The sequence below is a fragment of the Channa argus genome, chromosome 17 (genome assembly GCF_033026475.1).
Source record: "Channa argus isolate prfri chromosome 17, Channa argus male v1.0, whole genome shotgun sequence".
In the NCBI taxonomy this organism is placed as follows: Eukaryota; Metazoa; Chordata; class Actinopteri; order Anabantiformes; family Channidae; genus Channa; species Channa argus.
The window spans coordinates 9,549,717-9,569,570 of NC_090213.1; the positions used below are offsets into that span (position 1 = coordinate 9,549,717).

General features: G+C 38.2%; 4 protein-coding genes across 6 annotated transcripts in view; 1 reads left to right on the forward strand and 3 right to left on the reverse strand.

Moving 5' to 3' along the window:
- Window positions 1-475: 475 nt before the first annotated feature.
- gtf2h5 (general transcription factor IIH, polypeptide 5) lies at window positions 476-1,321 on the reverse strand. Of its 2 annotated transcripts, none has more exons than XM_067482743.1 (3): window positions 1,234-1,321; window positions 826-945; window positions 476-674 (listed from the first exon to the last, which is right to left on the reverse strand). In XM_067482743.1, exons 2-3 carry the CDS (start codon window positions 858-860, stop codon window positions 494-496), a joined length of 216 nt encoding a protein of 71 aa, XP_067338844.1. In that variant the 5' UTR covers window positions 861-945; window positions 1,234-1,321; the 3' UTR covers window positions 476-493. The 2 variants fall into 2 exon arrangements, with proteins under 2 accessions (XP_067338844.1, XP_067338843.1); XM_067482742.1 differs by having other exon boundaries at window positions 1,040-1,259.
- Window positions 1,322-2,122: 801 nt separating this feature from the next.
- serac1 (serine active site containing 1) lies at window positions 2,123-9,705 on the reverse strand. 2 transcript variants are annotated; one of them, XM_067482734.1, is made up of 16 exons: window positions 8,993-9,704; window positions 8,829-8,865; window positions 8,598-8,740; window positions 8,042-8,131; window positions 7,292-7,423; window positions 7,084-7,205; window positions 6,317-6,436; window positions 6,090-6,203; window positions 4,676-4,838; window positions 4,242-4,392; window positions 4,002-4,143; window positions 3,798-3,898; window positions 3,570-3,667; window positions 3,252-3,434; window positions 3,009-3,152; window positions 2,123-2,913 (listed from the first exon to the last, which is right to left on the reverse strand). In XM_067482734.1, exons 1-16 carry the CDS (start codon window positions 9,084-9,086, stop codon window positions 2,777-2,779), a joined length of 1,971 nt encoding a protein of 656 aa, XP_067338835.1. In that variant the 5' UTR covers window positions 9,087-9,704; the 3' UTR covers window positions 2,123-2,776. The 2 variants fall into 2 exon arrangements, 1 of the variants encoding a protein (XP_067338835.1); XR_010911280.1 differs by having other exon boundaries at window positions 2,772-2,913; window positions 3,009-3,171; window positions 8,993-9,705.
- Window positions 9,706-10,889: 1,184 nt separating this feature from the next.
- On the reverse strand, window positions 10,890-12,907 carry myct1a (myc target 1a). Its single transcript, XM_067482739.1, has 2 exons — window positions 12,552-12,907; window positions 10,890-11,697 (listed from the first exon to the last, which is right to left on the reverse strand). The coding sequence occupies exons 1-2, from the start codon at window positions 12,604-12,606 to the stop codon at window positions 11,150-11,152; spliced, it is 603 nt and encodes a 200-aa protein (XP_067338840.1). The 5' UTR covers window positions 12,607-12,907; the 3' UTR covers window positions 10,890-11,149.
- Window positions 12,908-17,780: 4,873 nt separating this feature from the next.
- The window catches only part of syne1a (spectrin repeat containing, nuclear envelope 1a), a 123,951-nt gene continuing 121,877 nt past the window's right edge, over window positions 17,781-19,854 (forward strand). The window contains exon 1 of the mRNA XM_067481338.1: window positions 17,781-18,026. Within this exon, the coding sequence (XP_067337439.1) occupies window positions 17,960-18,026 (67 nt within the window). The 5' untranslated portion in view covers window positions 17,781-17,959. The remainder of the gene's footprint in view (window positions 18,027-19,854) is intronic.

Genomic DNA, 19,854 nt, shown 5'->3' on the forward strand with positions numbered 1-19,854 from the left:
GGATTACATTTCCTTTAAGTTCCAATGTGATTGATGAAACTCATTATAAATTCTATTAATTTTATAACATCATATGGCATCACATGGAAATATTCTCAGATTTTTGGCCTCTTATACTGTAACATTACCTTGGACCAAGTACTGCATCTAACAGATTACTAAATGTAACTATTCTAAACCCACTGAAACTAATTCCCATTTCCACATCTTTTTGCATTTTTGCCTTTTTAGTTCTTTATTTAGTGACTCTGATTTTCCCTGCTTTGATTGAGTGTACAAAAACATACAGAGACACAGAGAAATGGCAAATCAAAGCAGCAAGACAATTACATCTGCAGAATTGCAAATGTTTTTTTTCCCCCCATTCACATGAATGTTCTACAAACGAAGCAATATCTCCATTTCATTTGCAAGCCCATGCAAACATGTTGAAAGACAGAAAACTTTTTAAATAATCAAAAGTCCAAAAAGAAGGTTATCTGAAAGAATCATGTTATTTCTGTGTGACAGGGAATGAATTCTGATCCATTAGTTCGCCAACTCTTTCTTGGAGGGTGTGAACCACTTCTACTAGGATGAAAAGGTGTGTGTCATCAAGGTCTTTGAGGATAAACTTCTTTCCCAAGGCCATCGTTTCGTCCAGGTAGAGGAGGAACTGTTTCATGGCAGGATCACTAGTCCATGGAGCGGAGAGAAGCAATGGGAAACTACCGTAAGTCGTTGCATTCTGAACAATACCATCTTGCGCTCAGTACGCACATCATTTTAACAGCATGACTTGAATGCTCTACAATAATGTCTAGACAGGCTTTCAGCTTTCTTTACCATTCAACGAGGACCCCTTTGTGCACGTTGACCATGTTCACAGGTGCGGACAATCCGTAGACGAGACACACGGAAATGCTCAAAAGCTGGGGCACAATACACACCGAGTGTAAATAGAAGCTGCAACAAAAGAAGACGTAAGTACATGTGATGAAACGTAAAACACGATTTATTTAAGAAATTACTTATAAATCCACCTTCTAAAAATTCTTACCTCGAAAAGCGAAAACCGGTTATGACCGTTTTAAGAGCACAACGTTTGACTTAGCTTAGCTTGCTAGCGCCAGTCACAGTGAACTCCCGATGATTTTGTGCCTACTTCCAAAGCCAGAACACAGCAAGCTGCCTGACAAGTATTTACACTCACACACTAAATCGTATAAATAATAAACATAGACTTTTACCAACCTCAGAGCTCGTTTTTATTGGATGCTAGCTTCAAAGCATTGTGGGATATATGTGATTATGTATGGCGTCTGTTGAGGGACACTTGAAAAAAACTGCGCGTACTGTATTAAAGTTATTGAAAACAAAGAAGTAATTTTTGTGCTTTCTTCCTGATGGTAAAAAGTTGACATACATGATTTTTGCGTAGAGCCTATTAAATAATCGTACCATTATAACTCATTAAGTAGTCATTCTGTATTTCTTAAGGAAATGCATATCATGTTATGCCATGTAGAGGAGGAAGATGGAGCGGTTGTCCACCAATCTGAGTTATTGGTTCAATCCCCGGCTCCTCCGGTCACATGTCGAAGTGTCCTTGAGCAAGACACTGAACCCCTACTTAGTTGCTCCCGGTGAGCATTGGCCAGCTGCATAGCAGCTCCCCCACCGGTGTATGAGTGTGTGTGGTTGTGAGTGTGAATGGGTGAATAAGAAGCAGTGTAAAGTGCTTTGAGTGCCAATAGGTAGAAAAGCGCTATATAAGTGCAGACCATTTACCATATAGAAGGAATATGAATATACGGTGGGTAATAAGGATAAACTCCTCCAGTTTGGTATGTTATTGTATATGTACATAATTATCATACATATATGTCCAAAAATATATGGGAAACTGTGTATAAAATATGTAAATGGAATACTTAAGATGCATGACACAGTGATGCAAAACTTAAATAAAAATCCAATATTATATCATTAAGCTGTCTGCCACAGCTCCTTGCATAAAGTGAACACCCACAATATTGTAGTATTAACGCTGCATAAACACAGTCATGCCTTTAATTTGCAAAGCATATTTACCTTAGAAGTAAAGCAGTGCAACAATGTGTGTAAACAACTCAAATTAAGCCTCCAACTTTATATTTTTACTCATAGCATTGTTAGTGGAAGTGTGGAGTGTAAACACCTGAAGATTAAACTACACACAAATAAATAAAGCAACTGGAATCATTATAAATATTTTTACAGGTCCATTTGAGGTAAGGCTCAGGATTTCATGTTTTGGCACACAATAGGACTGTCATACTATTATACATATTTATATAAAGAAAAATTATCTAAAATTTTTAACATCCCTCTGGTCAAAAATACAGAGAAGCAAAAGTAATACATACAGGTCAGTGCATTGGTAAGAAAATCGGTATGGGCATTATGCACTATATGTTAGCCTTCTAAGACTAAGGTAAAATTTAAAAGTGCCAGAAAGAACACCATCTACAATGAATGCTCATCTGTAAAATTAATCTGACAGATTCATTTAGTAAAATAACTAGAACAAATTTAGCACCCATGTTTCTCTTATCACAAATGAAAAATATACAGATATCAATGTATAAAATAACTGCAATACTGCTTATTATACTATGATCAAATTAGTGGGGATTTATGTATTTGTGCAACAAGGCTGGACAATTATGTTTTCCTTTGTCATGGTGGGATGACAGTTATCACTATTATTTCAAGTAAACTATATATTATAACAGTTTTTGTTCATATATTTAAATCACTGGCTGATATAGCTTTGCAGTGCTTCCTGGATGAACTGGAGGCTGCGCTTGTACAGGAATGAGTCCTTCTTCTCTGGCTTGCAGATGTTTAGATGATCTACATCCACCTCAATGAGCTCCCCAATGCCAAGATCTGAAACCAAAGTAAAGCAGGTTCTTGCATTCAGATTTAAGATAAACATTAAAGATAAATGTGTCTTCTTTCCCAAAAGAATTAGTGTTACATACTTGCTGACTGTGTTGGTACCACTAGTATTTTGATCATAGGACCAATGTTTGTTGGTAATGTCTCTGCAAAGCTCAGCACCTTGAATTCCTTTTCTTTGGCCATGTTCAGGAAGTTTTCATTGAGGTTCCGCAGAGCTGGTGAATCTTAAAACACAGCCAACAACTTGCAGAAGATACTGGTCATTTTCTACCAAAGAGTGATCAGAATGTACTAGATTTTAAAGTTAATTTTCTTTGGCTTACCCTTACAAAGTTCTCTGACTTCTACCGAGGGAAAGAGGAGATATCTGACACTGACTGAGTACTCTGCCACAGAAGTGCCATGGTGAGGAACACTATAGAACACAATGCCCTTGGTGTTCTTTAGCAGCTCAAGCATCTCTGGATCGACTGAGGCATCCAGCAGCATTTTCTTAACGAGCAATCCTGGCAGAAAAACCAACACAAAAGAATACATACAGATAATGAACCTCTAATACAAAGAATCGTTTTTCAAGTTATGGTCGATTAATAAAAGTAACAATCTGACACACTTATGGAAGCAAAAGACTGACAAGCTACCTCCCATACTGTGGGCTACCCAGATCACAGGCCTCTCTCCAACACCTGCTAGCTTTAACTTTTTTAGCATCTCTTGACTTCGGTAGGCCAAGGACTTCCTGGAGAACATAGAAACAGTTCACTGATTGTGTACAATGAATAAATAATAATTTTCCGATACACACATAGCCTTAAAGTATTTTATACTCAAACACCATTGAACATCTGTAGAGACCACAAATTCTTCACCTCTGATTCTCAGCGGGACATTTAGCCATCCAGTCACTAAGGTGACTATCATATTCCACTGACAGTACTCTCAGATTTGGACAATCAGCAGCCAACCACGACTATCGTGAAACAGAATGTGACAAGACAGAACAACAACAAGAGATTATTATTTGCTTAAGATTAATCAAAATCTGAGAAGCTTAAAATTTTTAAATTTTTTACTTTTGGCCAGCACTCTGTGTAGTCATCCCTCATTTCTTCCTCTGTCTCTTCCTTTGACATATTTTGGTCCTTCTGCCTCCATGTCTTAAAAGCTGCACCAAGAATCCCATGGATGAACAGCACGTCTGCTTTGATTGGCTGGCTGGAAATAAAGACATTGTCAAAGTTAAGAATAGATACACGCATAAAAAAACATGCATTACCAAACTTTGGTGGCAACAGAATTAGTTGTTTTCCTACTTGTCACGTGTTTGTGGGTGAAGGATGTAAACACCGTCTTGGTATTTTTCTTTCACAGTTTCTCTGTCGAGGTTGGCCAGGGCACGAGCTGCATGAGAAGCCTGCATGGCATGAGGCGACTGCATCATCTCAGCCAGGACAGATACCCAACCTGAAGTTGTTATGCAGGTAAGGAAAAAAGGAGAATAAAAAAGATGGGCTCCAGGAAAACAAACATGCAAACAAGTGTGAACAAACATGAATATTGTAAAGCACTTCTGGGTTGATAACATTCAGTAAACATTTAAGATTGATTGACTGAGACTGTGAAAATGCAATCTGTACATGAAATACTCATGTAAATTAGGCTTTAGATCTTGTTTTATTACCATGTTCAGTTCGATCATCACATAAGAAAACTCTATTTGAAATAATGAGATGAACTACTGACTTACCAGACTGTGCTATGGCCTGATGAACACTCTCATTAAATGCCAAGTTCCCTATAATACGAACAATGTTTCTCTGAATCTGCAGGGAGTCTCTACGGAGCTGATAGAGCCTCTGGAGGATCTGCAGACCCCCATTTGCAACAATGTGATCACAGTGGCTCTGGACCTATAGGCAACAAAAGTTTTTCAGTAAGTTTAGAAAATGTATTTTCCATATTATAATAATACAGTGGCCGGCTAAATAAATGTCACACACTCTATTATTTTGTTAGAACCCCTTTAGCTTTGATTATGGCACACATCAGCTGTGGCATCATTTGATGAGCTGTTGCAATGTCACAAAATTTAATTTGAATCCAGAGTTGCATTCATTTTTGCCAAGATCTTGTATTGGTGCTACAGACTTTAAGGACACAGTTTGGAAGGAGGACACAGAGCTTTAAAAGTCACATTAACACTAAGAACTTGAAATCAGTTCTAAAATCTACTGGGAGTCAGTGTAAGGAGGCTAATGATGATGATGTGGCTGCTTCTGCTTATTCTAGCTAAGTCTAAAAGCTGAATTCTGTACAATCTGGAGGTGATTAATGCATTTTTGACTAAGGGAAGAGAAAAGACTGTTACAGTAGTCAAGGTGTGAGAACAGGAAGGCAGGTCTCTGGCATGACTTTAAAAGATAAACAACAATACATTTAGAAATATTTCTAATATGATAAAAATATGACTGCACAAATAATGTGACACACTGCTCTAAGCTGAAACACTGTCAAACCAAATGCCACAGTTCTTTTCAAAACACTATCAAGCTTTTAATCCTGCAAGGGTCCTGGTGGCTCAATGGGTAGAGCATCAGGTTGAGATGCAAAAGGCCGCAGGATCCAATCCCACCCCACCAGGTGTCGCCCTGCCCAGCCACCGAGGGATACCTTGGTGTCGATCCCGAGCCCAGATAAAATGGGAGGGTTGAGGCAGGAAGGGTATGTGGCGTAAAAACTCATGGCAAACCAAGATATGGAAAACATGCTGCTGTGGGGTCAAGCCGAAAGCTCTTGATCTAAGCCAGGTTTTAATCTTGCATAGGCATTCATGTAAATGGTATTATCCACACTGTGATGGTTGTTCTTGTATGTTCCACATTTGCTAATGAGATAATTAAGTAATTTGGTAAAAAAAAAAATGCAATTTAATAAAGGCTATCGAGTGTATTCCATTGCACATTCTTACTATACAGGAACCCAACCATCCCAAAAATCCACTGTATTAATAAAACTGCAATAAAGAGTACTTTCTGCTGAATTTAGCTTTTTCATGAGAACAAGAACAAGATGTGATGTAGCATACACTTGATAATGATCAGATTTTAAACAACCCCTTTTCCATATCAGATTATGTTCATATGTATAATGGGCATTCTTACCTTTGAGTGCTGTACCAGTGCCTGTAAAAAGAAGGACTCCACCTTCTCTGAAGGGACAGAGGTGAGGCTCTGGGCATAGGGCAGACCATTTCCACCAAAACACCAGAGACCACCCTGGAGCATAGAGGTGATAGGTGACAGCTTTAGAAACTTTTTGGGCATACAAGAGATAATTTTTGTCCCGCTAGTTTGGATTATGGGCATTCATCATCATCTGTCGTAATTACCCGTTGTGCTGCCATAGATTGAGTGCTCTCTCTGAGGGCCAATGAGGTGAAGTACTGAACACATTTGTCTACCTCAGACAAAGGCAGAGATGCCAGGAGCTGCCTCAATCCATCTTCTGCCTATAAACCATGTTCAATAGGTTAATACATTTCAGTTATCATCATGTACTGTATATATACTACTCACAAAAAACTTGGGATATTCAACTTTCGAGTGACATTTATGTAAAATGTAAAAGGTTTATGCTACAGTGATATTATATCATGAAAGTAGGGCATTTATGGAGAAGCAAGCAATGGTAATTTCTTCATCTTAAACAATCTTCTTGAAACAAAAGCTAACAACAATGGTGGGTATACAAAAACAAAAATGTCAATGTCTCAATAACTTGTCAATTGTTAGGTGACATCTTGGTCTAATTATGTCAAAAGGTAAACTGTCATTGAACCAGAACATTTAGTGGTCGATTCATGGATCAGACACTTGTGATTTTTACAGTTGATCACCCTGCTAGAGAACAGCGTGTTACGCAATAAGTACTGAAACACTGAACAGTTGGATATGTGCATTCAAAGGTTTAGAGAAAGTCAAATTATGTTTACCTGTAAAGGTTAGAGTGCATTTTAGGTGCCTTCTGTAATTTCACCCAAAAGTCAAATATCCCTAACTTTTTGTGAGTAGTGTAGTACCTGTGTGGTGAAACTGAAGCAAAGGATCAGTAGACATATTCAAAATAACAGTCCTTAGATTCAATGAGGATACTTACATCTTCCACATTAGGTAGAGCAGGTGGGGGCAGGAAGAATCTCAGGTCTACTTGTGGAGACCGGGCCAGGCTCACTGCTGTTCGCTGGTCTATAAACTGGGCTGCTGTCTGGTACTGGTAGTCTACAATTTTGAAAATAGATATCAACTAATTACACATTATTTTTTACTATTTTGTATGCCGATCTAATACAAGCAAAAATGTTTACCATGCCAATGGTGATTGTCTGCAAGCTCCTGTACAGCCTGTAGTCTGGTGGCTTTATTGGCTGACTGAGTCCTCTTCAGCAGGACCCATAGTGCCACCTCATGAGGGTCTGCATCCACCCTGCTAAAGTGCTCTAAGATATACAAACAGAAACCTGACTAAACAAAGAGGAAAATGAGCCACAGACCTAAGTGCACTGTGAAACTATTCAATCTGTGTCTACCAGACTTACAACTGGGAACTAAAATACCATCCAGATTGATACAACAGCTTGGAGGTTACAAACCTTGTCTCATCCACTTGGCAGCTTTTAGGTTTTAAAAGGTCAAAAGATAATTTATGAGAAATCTTATGTGTATATAATATCTAGAAATAGGCTGTATTGTGGTATAATTTACACATCTATTTACAATAAAAAGCAAAGTGATAAGTACTGACTTAATATAAAAGCAACAACATAATTACTATAGAGTTGTATCCTAAAGTCAGTTACACAGTATTAAGGCGCAGACCATTTGACATTCAAAAACAGGATGTCCATGTGCAAGGCAGGTGTTTCCTTTGGTCTACATGTTAGCACAGCACAAGATAGAAATTGGGTTTGTGTTTGGGCTTTTAATAGCTTTTTAAATTGCTTTCTAATACAACTAACACAAAGGGAAGTACTACTACCCTCGCACAACTCTACACTGTACCCTTTCAGCATAATTTCCAGGTGAACTGGCATAAAGGGCAACTTTTGGTTTCTTACCATCTAGTGATTGCAGCAAAAACCTAGAAGATATTTCCAAAAACCTTCGTGCTGCTTTATGAAGTTCCTTCCTCACTTTGTAAGTAAGCTCTGAAACAGACAGATAGTGGGGAAAAAAGATTCTATTACAACGTTTCTAAAAAACACACCACGATATTGTAACAAAAACTAAGACTGTAGGAATAGTTTCTCATTAGAATCTAAGTATAGCTTCTTTTTGACTGTTTCCATTCCAACCAGTAAACCTTGACTGTTTGGAAGTAAGATCAGTCAACAGACTGACCCAGATATATAGACAGGAAAGAAACTAAAGAGGGGGAAGTACGGGAAGGAGGGAAGTAATGATAACAGATGTCACCAGACACCTAGGCATGTCAAACTCCGTGTGAGTTTGTGCTCATACAAAAAATAAAGCTACTCAGCATATTTGCCACCTTATCCAGATGGTCTGGGAAGTAAATATTCTAAAATAATACATATAAACAAAGATATTTCACATTGTATTAATCTTTTAACCTTTGTAAGTGCTTTTATTAAAAGGCATGTTGATAAATACCTGCAGTAAGATTCTCATTTTCATCTGAGGGAGTAGCTCTGAGATAAATGTAAGACTTGTACTTCTCTTGAAGAATTGCATGAGTGTCAATGGTCACCGCCTTGTCCAATGCTACAACCTCGTAAGTAATAAAAAGAGAGCCCCTGCAGAAAGATAAGAGACATTTCTACTCACATATTGTATTTCATCTTTTAGTCAAGCATCCATCTGCATCTCAATACTTTAACTTACCCCAGGACAACTGCGCTGGTTACTTTAGTTACATTTCCTAAATTTCACCAGAAAGAATACAAAAGGCTTTAAAATTTAAATATAAAAATTGAATCCTGAGTAATTAGCTCTATTAGAAAACTGTCAATAAACTGTGTGCAAGCCAATCGTGTCCCATAACTTACTTAAATGTTTCCACTGGAGCACTTTCTTCACACCAGGGTGCCCAGCTGTGCTCAGTCTACGACAGCGGATCAAACGCAGGGCAGCAGCAGACATCTTCCAAGTTACGTTAATCAGATCACTGAAGAACCCTAACCACTTATTACAACTAGCGTTACATATCAGTATCCAGAGCAATGACCTTTGCTAAATCTCGTTTGTACACTGTAATTACAGTAGCCCTTATGCAAAAGCGTCATGCTACTTAGGTTATCCACCAAGGTACTGACGAGCCAGCTACCGACACTTCCATCATTCAACAATATGGTGAAAGTAACTGACCCAAAGAAGTACTGTGAAACATCAACTCATTCACAAGTGCTCTATCAAGCTACGATGAGGCCACGCTGTTTCTCTTACACATTCTTCATATTTTTGTTACATCAAAACAAGCCTTGTAAAACCTCTAACTTTAACATAAACACTCCTGTCAGATCGCAACATCAGGTCAAGCTAATGTTAGCACACGATTTAGCTTTTGGCTACCGTGTCGTTTTAGGAGCTTTCTGCCAACTTTCTTAAAGCTGCCCGACTGAGAGTTTGCTTAACTCTTTTCGTGTTGCTTGATATTATTTTTTGAACAATGACATTACCTTATTTAACGAGAGACAAGCTCTAATGGACTTCCCTAGTGAAACCCGAGCGAACGTCTCACAAATAATACGTCATCTGTCGCTAAGAGAAAGTTGGAAACAAATGAGTTTACAGCAGTATCGAGACGATGCGCGATGTATATTTTACTTGAAGGTCAATGAATCTCGACTGCTTATCTACTCTTTGAATCAACATGGAATAAGATATCTGTGATGGGTTTTCTACTTAGCAGAGATAGGGGGTTATGTGAAGCTGGACAAAAAAAACTGTCTACCTAAAGAGAATGGACAAATTAATACACACTGCTATAGAAAGCAGTCAAATGGCGCAATCGTGATAAATACAAGATGTTGTAAATATTACTCCAAATAAACAGGTGTCAATCAAAGTGGTATTGACTGGACATTGAGGTAGTAAATCAGACTGCATGTTATTTTTTATACATGACATTACATGTCAATTATGTCAACGTAATGGACAATTACACAATGCAAAACTAAATGTGCAAAACAATCTCTTAATGTGATCTACAATTGTCTAATGAAGTTCCCAAAAATGTAAGTTAATTAGTGTATCTAAAGAGGAATGTATTGGGTCGACAACTGTCTAAGTTTGACATGTTTTGCTGGTGTTTGTGTTATTAATTCTGCATGCTACCTTTCACAATATGAAAGATAACTGTGCACAAATTCCCATGCTTTGTATGGAAACCTCAGTTGTCACGGTTTTGAAACTTGCTTTTATTGTATTAACTTATGAGAAGAGTTCAGTCAATTGCATTCAGACACACATAATATACCAACACTTCTCACACCTAATGCCCTCTTTACTGGGTCTGTGTCTCTGTTTGCTCTATCATACTGCATATGCAAGCAGACATATTACTGCAAATTACTTTGATTGCCAAACACACAGACACACATATTACACAGCTCTGTAAAAATGTTTGTGGCAGCAGTTAAGACATCAAAGAAGTTTTAGATGGCTTTACCAAGTTTTGCATATGTCTTCAGTTACTGTTAACACATCTCTCTTCGGGGGACACATGCAAAGACATTCTCTCTGGTTTGCATATTTGTCAAATGATAAACAGGAACAAAGCAGAACTTTTGCCTTGCATGATAAATGCTCAGCCAAGAGGATGCATTTTTAGATTTCTGCTTGTTTAAACTAAACAAAGGTTTTGTGAAAGCTTCAGTCACCATTTAATACAGACTGATGAGAAATCATTACTGGTCATATAGTAAGCAGCTATTACCACAGTGCTTAAAGTGTCAAATGGCTGTTTTTATTAAGTAATGGAAGGCAAGTATACCTAAATCCACATCAGCTGTTATATTAACAAACCAAAAGACATCCAAAAATGACACAGGGTGTTATTGCATCGAATACGTCACACAGTTGTTCTTAAGTTTCATGTTTCCTCCATTTAGTCACTTAAATCAATACAGATTTATTCTAATATTATTTGTAAATCATTTATAGCACCAGGCTCATTCAGCTTGTCAGCCTAGTGTTGTGGCTCCTCAGGTACAAGTTTCCTGAAAAGCTCTAATAATGCTCTCATAAGCTGGAGGTGGTGTGTGCGTAGCATGGAAGCCCCTCAGGCCATTGTTCCCCCAGAATGACTCAGGTCTGGATGGGGTAACAGCTGGCTGGGTTGCAGTTTGAACTGATCCAGCTGATGCGTTCAGAGTTGGTGTGCTAGGCAACGTGGTCTGGCTTCCCTCCTCAGCCTCCCTAGCGATTTGGCTGCACTGAAGTAGAGGGTGAAAAGTGGAGGCCCTAAAGCTGGATTTGTTTCCCAGTGGGTCAGTGTGATCTGGGGAGGATGTCTGGCGGTGGAAACTGAAAGCAGCGCTTGCCAAGCTGTTGTTGCTCCGCCGATCATAGCTAATGTTGCGATTAAAGCCTGGATGGGCACGGGAAGAAGTGCGTGATTGACGAGGTGGGCGACGGGTGATGCTGGCAGAGCCCGCTCTGCGTCTGGAGAACCAGGTCAAGATGACATAAACCAGGGCACCCAAAACCAGGCCCACCGCAATGGAGACACAGAAAGCTATGATCAGAGGGACTGTGAAGAAAGAAACAATATGTTTTATGGTCTGTGCTGCACTATGCATTTTTGATTTATACTTCATAGATATCCACTGGACCATTTTCACTCTTAAGGATCGATGATGAATGAGAATTTAATAATGGTTTTGTAAATGCACTATATCCTTAATAGTGTTTTTATCTTGCCCTGAGAATGGAAAGAATTTTAATTTGAATCTATGGCCTTACCAAGCTTATACAAACCATCTGTTTATAACAAATGGAACATTTGAAGAATTGTGTCAGTCGACAAAATAATAATAGGCTTTCCTTTTTCATGCTTACCAGAGCAAGTCAACAAACTGGTGCATTTCTTTTGACTTTTCCTCATTGCTTTTTTTTTTTGCCTTGAAAGCAATATTGCCAAAATACGTGTGCATAAGGAGAGAGAATGCAGCAGCTAAGAAAAATCCTATTTAGTTTTTGCCAGAGAAAACAAATCTGTTTCCTTGTAATATAGTTAAATGTTAAAAAGACTCAACTTCTTTTATTACCACCCCATATTTCCACAGCAGTTTTTTCTGTGACTTAAGAAAAGGAAAAGCAGATGCTGGTCAAATGCCATCTGGAAATTACATTTGGGAAAACTGAGAAAACTGAGAATCTGTATCATTACCTTATGGGTTTTAAATATGAGTATTTCTATAAGCTATAAATAGGTTTTATTTTATTGAACTGTTCTAATTTGTGTCATAAGATAATGCCTAAATACTTTAGCTACTCCATGGGTGATAAAAGGTTAAATTCCAGAGAAAACAAAAGTACCAATCAGAAAGACCACATGAAAAAGACCAGCTAAAAGAGAAGTGAAGTTAGAAAAAACAAACTCACCAGCATCGAAAGACTGAAGTATTTCTCGGATAAGATTTGTGTTGTTCTCGGCCATGACTTTGTTCTGTTGGAGAAGAAGGAGAGAGACTCAGTTTAGTCTTTCTTTAACTCTCTCTTCTTCTCCCTTCTCCTCCTGTTCTGTCAGTTCTGTCCTTTCCTTTCTTCTGATGGGTTTTCCTGTCTTATTGTCTCCTCTCTTTCCTGTTCTCTCACTTTCTCTGTCTCTCGTCCCTTGCTCACTTTCTCTGTCAGTGTGTCTGTCTCCCTCAGATTGAGACGCAGCCCAGAAGCACACGGGACTGGCGGCAAACTCTGGCAGTTGTTGTGTTTGTGGAAGCGGAAAACTACACTGTCACATTTCCTGCTTTTCAGCTTGAAATTAGCAACAGGAGTGGCTTATCTTTCCTGGACAGAGATCCTGGAGGTGGGGAGACGGGGTGTTGCTCTAATCACTTCCTCTCTCATCATTTCCTTCTGGTTTAATATTGTAAAAGAGTATCACCCGAGCACCTTAAGATTCAGTTCTTCAACTCTAAACACAGGACAGTCCACCACTTTACCAATATTTGTGTACCTTTCAGAAATGAAAAATATTCCAGCCTTGATCTTATTTTTTTTCTTCCATCACAGATGCCACAGATGACACTTTTGCCATTAGCTGCATCAGTTACAACTCTAGGTGTGAAATGGGTATTAAAGGCAAAACACAGCTGAAATTGATGGTGGCAATACTATAAGTGCTTTTAATACTCAGTTGTAATGACACTGCAGCCTCTGAGTATGTGGATATCTGCTAGTTCTGAATCATTGTCCCTTATGTATAAAGATAAGTCTTTCCACTGTGTCTGCCAAGTCAGCCTGGTCTGTACTGGATGTCTGGTGTTTTCATCCGAGAACAACACTGTACTGTGATGAGATAGAAAAGTACCACAGTTACTACTGTATTTCAATATTTCTTTTTTGAGTTTTTAAAGCTCTCTGTGTTATTCTTCTTGATTGCACACTCAGCAACATTTTAATCCACTTTACGCCACATCTGCAAGATCATCAATGCAGTCTGAAGGAAGGATGCCAGCCGTCATGTTTGTATTGATCAAATGTACTGTGGATCAGGCTGTTTACCCCATCGCATTCAGAGTATACTCTGCAGAGTTTATTATAAACCATCCACCAACAACCTCAACATTAATCAAGTTAACCTATTAATAAAACAAATAACAAAAACGCCTATTATAGGAAAAGTCAACACCTTTAGCCTCCTCGCTAGAGAAGAGAGGGAGAGAATGTTCAGACCTAAGTTTGAACTTCCTTTAATTGTTTTTGGCTTTGTTGTAAAACGTGTTCCAAACACCCATGAAACTAGTTTAATAGTATGTGTGGTCATTGTATCCCGTTTGGGTGTAATTGGAGTATAATGGACCATTCTGTTCATAGGTGAAGCAGACATTCTTGAGATTAGGGTAGTGGCTTTGTGAAAATGTCACTGGGTGTATGATGAGAAATTTTTTGTAGGCAGACATGAAGCATATACTTGCTATGTGTTAAATTCATACATTTCTTTTTACATTTTATAAATTAAATTAATTTTAGTAATTAAATGTTGTTGATCTACCAAAGAGATGCTAGGTGCCATTCCTGAAAGCTTTTAAATCTAAGCTAAAATTGTAATATATGATAAAATGTGGATTTGTTATGATATGTGGTTGTGTTGATTAGAAAAAATGAACACAGCCATACAGTGACGGTCTCCAATACGTTTTTCTTTTATTTTTTATTTATCTACTTGACCAGTAGATGGCGAAATCTGCCCAGATAACTTAACTGCATACCCCACCACATTATGTATAAGACTCTCAGGACAGAAATTAGTTACTATTTACTGTGAGAACTGCGTTTTACGTGGTGTAATTGTATTGCATACACTAGATCATCCTCACTAAATGGTCACTTCACTGTACATTCTAATGAAATCCAAATACAGCAGCTCTTCCATTAATTTTACTGTTGTAAGGCTATAATTTAGGTTTTTAATTTAAAACCGTCAGAAAGGTCAGAATTCTACTTTGTGTCTATTATTAGCATCATAGTCGGTGGAGGAGTTGTACTGGAATGCAATATACTAAGGGGTAGTTCCAATGTTTTAAACAGATTCTCAATAGAATGAATTCCAGAACAACTCCGCCACCCACTATGACCCAAAGCTAGTTTGGATGTAACATGCATTGTGCAGCTCAGTGGAAAATGGGATGACACAAGGCACTGATTTAAGTGATTTTTGTTGTTGTTTTGTTTTTTTGTACAAAATTTGCCTAAATTTGTTACCTTTACTATTTTTGTGTATTTAATCCACATCTTTTTTATACCATATAACCTTGGTTAAACTATTACAGTTTTTTATTATTTATGTTTTTATTAAAATTAGTTGAAAGTATTTGTTAAAATTAACTTTAAAAATATTTCTTATTTTGGCATATGTTCATTTATATACACATTTTGAAACCAACTTGCCAATGAAACTTTTGAAAAATGCGGACTATGTATTGGTGGGCTTGGTACTATGCTCTGTGCCTGTGCAATGATTAGATTAACAAATGTTACTTAAAAGGACAGGGTTTGGCTAATATACTGATTTCTCATTTAACTCTGGGCTTCGTCTCAGCTCTCAGTTCTCCTCTGCTGCAGCACCGTGTGCTCTCTCTTTGGCTTAATATGCTTGGTCCTGCGGGGCTCTGAACAGTAGAGGTCACCCTGAGCCAAGCTGCTCGAAAAATGTTTGAGTCAGCAGTCCATCTCTGCCGCAGAGGGGCTGGCCAATCTAACTAAATCCCACAATATTTCATTACAACGGCCAATCAAACAGCCAATTCCGAAAATGTAACCACAAAATGGTTCAGATGTTATGAGGTGCTCATCTTATTGTTACTGAGGGGATTGAGGTTAAACTACAGTACCAAGGTAATTGATCTGCTTCTGCCTTCAGTTATCATTTGGCAGGTCTGGAATGTGAATGGATTATTTGTTTTTGTCCTGTTTGGCATATTTAGATAATGACCTGCAATTTTGTGCTGATATGGTGAAACATGTTTATTAATTTGTAGTTTCATGTTTAACAGATACTAAAATGTAAAGTTATTATCCATCCCTCAATACCAATTGGGCTAAGAATGTTTCTCTCCCCTAATAAACGTCATTTTTACTCAGTCATAGCAGGAACAATGGTACAAAGCAGAGCTTTGAATGGCTGGCTGGGCATTACAGTAAACTAAAACTGTGGATTGACAAATACATTTTTAAGGGCTTGCTGTCCTGCTGCCCATTCAGAAAGCCAAAAGCCACCATTTATTAATATGGATCTGTTCCATGTACTCACAACTCATTGAATTCATTGTGTCCCACAGTACATGTTTACATTCAGTGTCATTTATCAAAAGAGAGACGAGAATCTGCAATCAGTAATGGTTTATCAACATACCTTTTTGTACTTGTACTTCTAACTTTATTCAGTGACTCTATAGTCAGACCAGCTCCCCTTTCACCTCGTCTAAGAGCTCTCTTGAGAGGATGATGAAAAGACTTGTCTAATAAGATTACACATTACGATAAGTGCTCAGAGCCTGGTGGTTCATCACACCACCCGGCTGCATTGAAAAGAGTGACATTAATTCACTGTGTACTACCATGTGTTGGATGTAACATTTTAGAGATATATTTTATTGGCCGTGATTTTTCTTGATTAATTATGGTTATTTATTACTGTTTTATTCTAGCCGGTGATTTTGCCTGTACATTGAAAAGTAATTACAAGAAACGTGCTATGTATAATCCAATTTTGTAGATGTTCAGGATTTAATTTGTGGTACAAATCCCTCTTTTGTCTGAGCAGCAGAAGTGCAGACTGTGTCACAACATATATGCTTGTGCTGTTCAACAGGCACTGAATAATGGAGCCAGCTTTATGAGTTCGTAAAAGCAACCTTGGTGACCACTCTGAAATATAATGTTTTGACTTACAACTGGGAGGCCGACCTTCACATTAAAACCTTTTATAGGATACTTATCACAATTATTATTTCAGTACATAAATTATTTCACAATAAAAGGAAAACTGTAATAACAAAACAGAAAGAAGTGTTAGAAATGGAAACATGTAAAAGCCCAGGAAGCATTTATATTAACCCATCAAGAAAAATATATGTTCAATTATCTACATATATAAATCCACACACATGTGAATATAATGCATTGGGTAAATATATGCTCCAAAAATACCGTGGCTTGTCCGTTGAAGCAAATGAGCAGAGACAAATGGTTTTCATACATAAATTTCATTTCTACTGCATATTTCAATTATACGCATATTTCATATTTCAAGTATACTGCAAGTCCGTAATTCTAAAGCTAAAGAAGATGGAAACCTCATCCCCAATCCATCCAATAAAGAATACAGTACATAGAGTATCATTCATCAGGAATGCCATTCAACCATCAAACTATTCAATGCTGCCTTCAGTTTTGTACATGTAAGTGGTCGTCCTCTTTCTTATTAATGTAGAACAAATGTTCAACATTTCTTTCCGCCTGCTTTTTTATTACCTCCTCTTTGTATATTGAAGAAGCTGTTTTATGTTAATGACTAACATTGCTCTTTCAATATAAAATAAGAAACTAAATAAAAAGTTCGGACCATTTCAAGTTTTTAAAAGTCTTGCAGACAGGAAAGGACGTGGTTTTTGTCTCGGAGTGGGTGCATGAGTTTTTTTTTCCAGCATTATGTCTTTGTACATTTTACTTTCACCGTTGACATTTTGATGTCATTTTCCCATTTAGGCTAAAAGATGATTGTTAGAAATTGAAATTAAGTGAAGAATGTGTTGCTGTAGGTAATTTTGTTCACTTTATGTTCTCTTATTATTGATATTCTGTCAAACACTTTCTCTCCCACACAGCACACGTATCAAAGTGGAATCAGCAGGCACGAGAAGATGCTATGCACACTATTGGTCCAGACATCTCGATGAGATAGAAGCGTAATCCATTTTGATTGGACAGTGGCTGGCAGTGCCTGCAGACCAGGAAGCAGTCCTGTCTACTGAAGTAAAACGCTCAGGGAGAGGGAGGGGGGAGGGGTCCTCTGAGATGTGCAGTACACACACACATGCTGTCATACACAAACAGTATAGACTTACATCATCATCAGGGGAGGAGCTTTACTGAGTGTGAGGGTTGCAGATTGCCACTGCAACAGGGATGACTTCAGAAGAGAAACACAGCAACATAAACACCGTTCAGTCTTGATGTCCTGCAGTCAATGCAAAGACACAAAACACCTGCAGCCTAAGTCCTGATCTCAGAGTATGACAACAACTCCAGAGTGACAGGTTAGGATGTGCTGACCTCCAGTCAGCAGCATGGCATCACCGCAGCACTACGGTCCCTCTTCTCGGGATATTTTCAATGTGATGCAGAAGCTTCAAGGTAAGTGTAAAATGCTTACTCACCCAACTCACTCCCACTGCTCCACCTTGGTTTGCAGGGCTTTTAGAGGTGACCTGATGTTTGGCATGATACAGCAGAACAGAATGCACATACAATTATTTTGTAAATAACACATGCACACACACACACACACATATACATGCACACACACACACACACATATACAGGCAAACACACACACGCACACACAAAACAACCTTTTCGTGTCTCATCCTTGCTACTCACAACCATGAATGTCTTCTTTTTCAAGTGCTGGAATTCAAGTTCATGTTGCTTATAAATGTGTGGTATGAGAAGGTCATAACCGAATGTGACATATGATTTCAGAGCATTCAGTACTGAGGTACATTATTATTTTTTTGGCTGTTATGAGTCAGTCATTATGCTTTATCTAACATTCAGCTGTTATCAGGGCTTTAGTTTGCATTACTTTCCCTCATGTCTGAAAAGAGAAGTGAATAGAAAATGAGATGCAGGCAGCTGTTAGTCTGTGCATATAACTATGAATCATGGCAAATCTAATGCCATAAAAATGAAGGTGCTTTTTTTCCCTTCTTGAAGGGAGGAAACAACCAAGCAAATGAAAGTAAACAAGCCAGTGTGTGAGAGGGAGATTGCATTATTGCATTGTTCTTTTACTGTATGCGCCTTTTACGTTTTGTGTGCACGTGCATGGTGCATGTTTGCTGTGCGTGTGTTTCTGTATGTGTTTCGGTTTGTGGATAGACAGGGAAGCAGACAATACCCTTGTTAATCTCCAAAGGACCTGACAGGATGAAGTCTATTTCTCTGTCTTAACTCTGCTGTAGCAGCACCACTGTCATTGTTTCAGTTTACTGTAACTATAAGTTACTGTGGCATAAGCTACAGCCATGAGGTCTTCTTTTTTGCCTTAGGCATGTAAAGAAAGGTTTTCTGGCTTTCTTATCTTATTTCACCCCTGCCATAACTTTCCTTTAATTTTTTACTCTGTAGTTGCAGCAAATATCACATATATAACTCAGATAATGTAGATTAATTGTTTTTCTGCTTAAAACTATTTCACAAGGCTCCATTCTAAAAAACTGTACCCCTGTGTGACAAATCACCCATTCTACTGACAGGATCAGATTAATGACACTTGCAAAGTAGCAGGAAAGTCAGGTGACACCAGAGCTCAGCTCCAATATGGCTGCTCCCTGTGTGGCTTCTGAGGTGGCAGTTTCTGTGAAAGCTGAGAACAGCATCACCAGCCACGTGGTTCCTCTGCATCACACTGTGGAGGTGTGGGTGCACACTTTGAATTTTGAGTATGCCGAGATTGTTTTAATTTTAGAAGCTTCCCCTTAGGATTTCTCTCCATTGTTAAGGCGGATTGATGCAGATACGTATTCAGTGAAAATGGACAAACTTATCACAATGCAATGGTGGCGAAATGACCCCTGTTTTTTTTTTTAAGATGATTGTATTGTGTTACCTTGCTTCCTACACCCAATCATCCTCATCCACCAGATGGATTTTTTTTCAAACTAACAAATCATACATGTAGAAAATCATACTGTCACTGCTCGTGCCCCCATTCAGGATCTCAGTGAGCCCTGCAAGGCACAAATACCATGAGGTTTATAATTTGCAGTTTGTATGAATTGGGCCTTTTGCCAAAAATACCTGCGATTTGGGCTGTGTCAGCACAAGAACTTGTCAAACACCATCTAATAACACCATACAGCAACATTACAAACAGTTGTATTACTGTTAATGTTTTGTGGCCTGTAAGCATTTTTGATGTGGTTATCACTTAGAGATGAACGGACTGAGGGATTTATGA

Bases quoted from the DNA above. Each gene is read 5' to 3' on its own strand.
- gtf2h5 (XM_067482743.1), bottom strand. From the start codon at position 860: ATGGTCAACGTGCACAAAGGGGTCCTCGTTGAATG. The intron at 675-825 runs GTAAAGAAAGCT...TCCATGGACTAG, and splicing joins AAAGGGGTCCTCGTTGAATG to TGATCCTGCCATGAAACAGT.
- serac1 (XM_067482734.1), bottom strand. From the start codon at position 9,086: ATGTCTGCTGCTGCCCTGCGTTTGATCCGCTGTCGTAGACTGAGCACA. The intron at 6,204-6,316 runs GTAATTACGACA...TCTATGCTCCAG, and splicing joins AATCTATGGCAGCACAACGG to GGTGGTCTCTGGTGTTTTGG. The intron at 3,668-3,797 runs GTGAAGAATTTG...TATGTTCTCCAG, and splicing joins TGTCCCGCTGAGAATCAGAG to GAAGTCCTTGGCCTACCGAA.
- myct1a (XM_067482739.1), bottom strand. From the start codon at position 12,606: ATGGCCGAGAACAACACAAATCTTATCCGAGAAATACTTCAGTCTTTC. The intron at 11,698-12,551 runs GTGAGTTTGTTT...CTTTCTTCACAG, and splicing joins ACTTCAGTCTTTCGATGCTG to TCCCTCTGATCATAGCTTTC.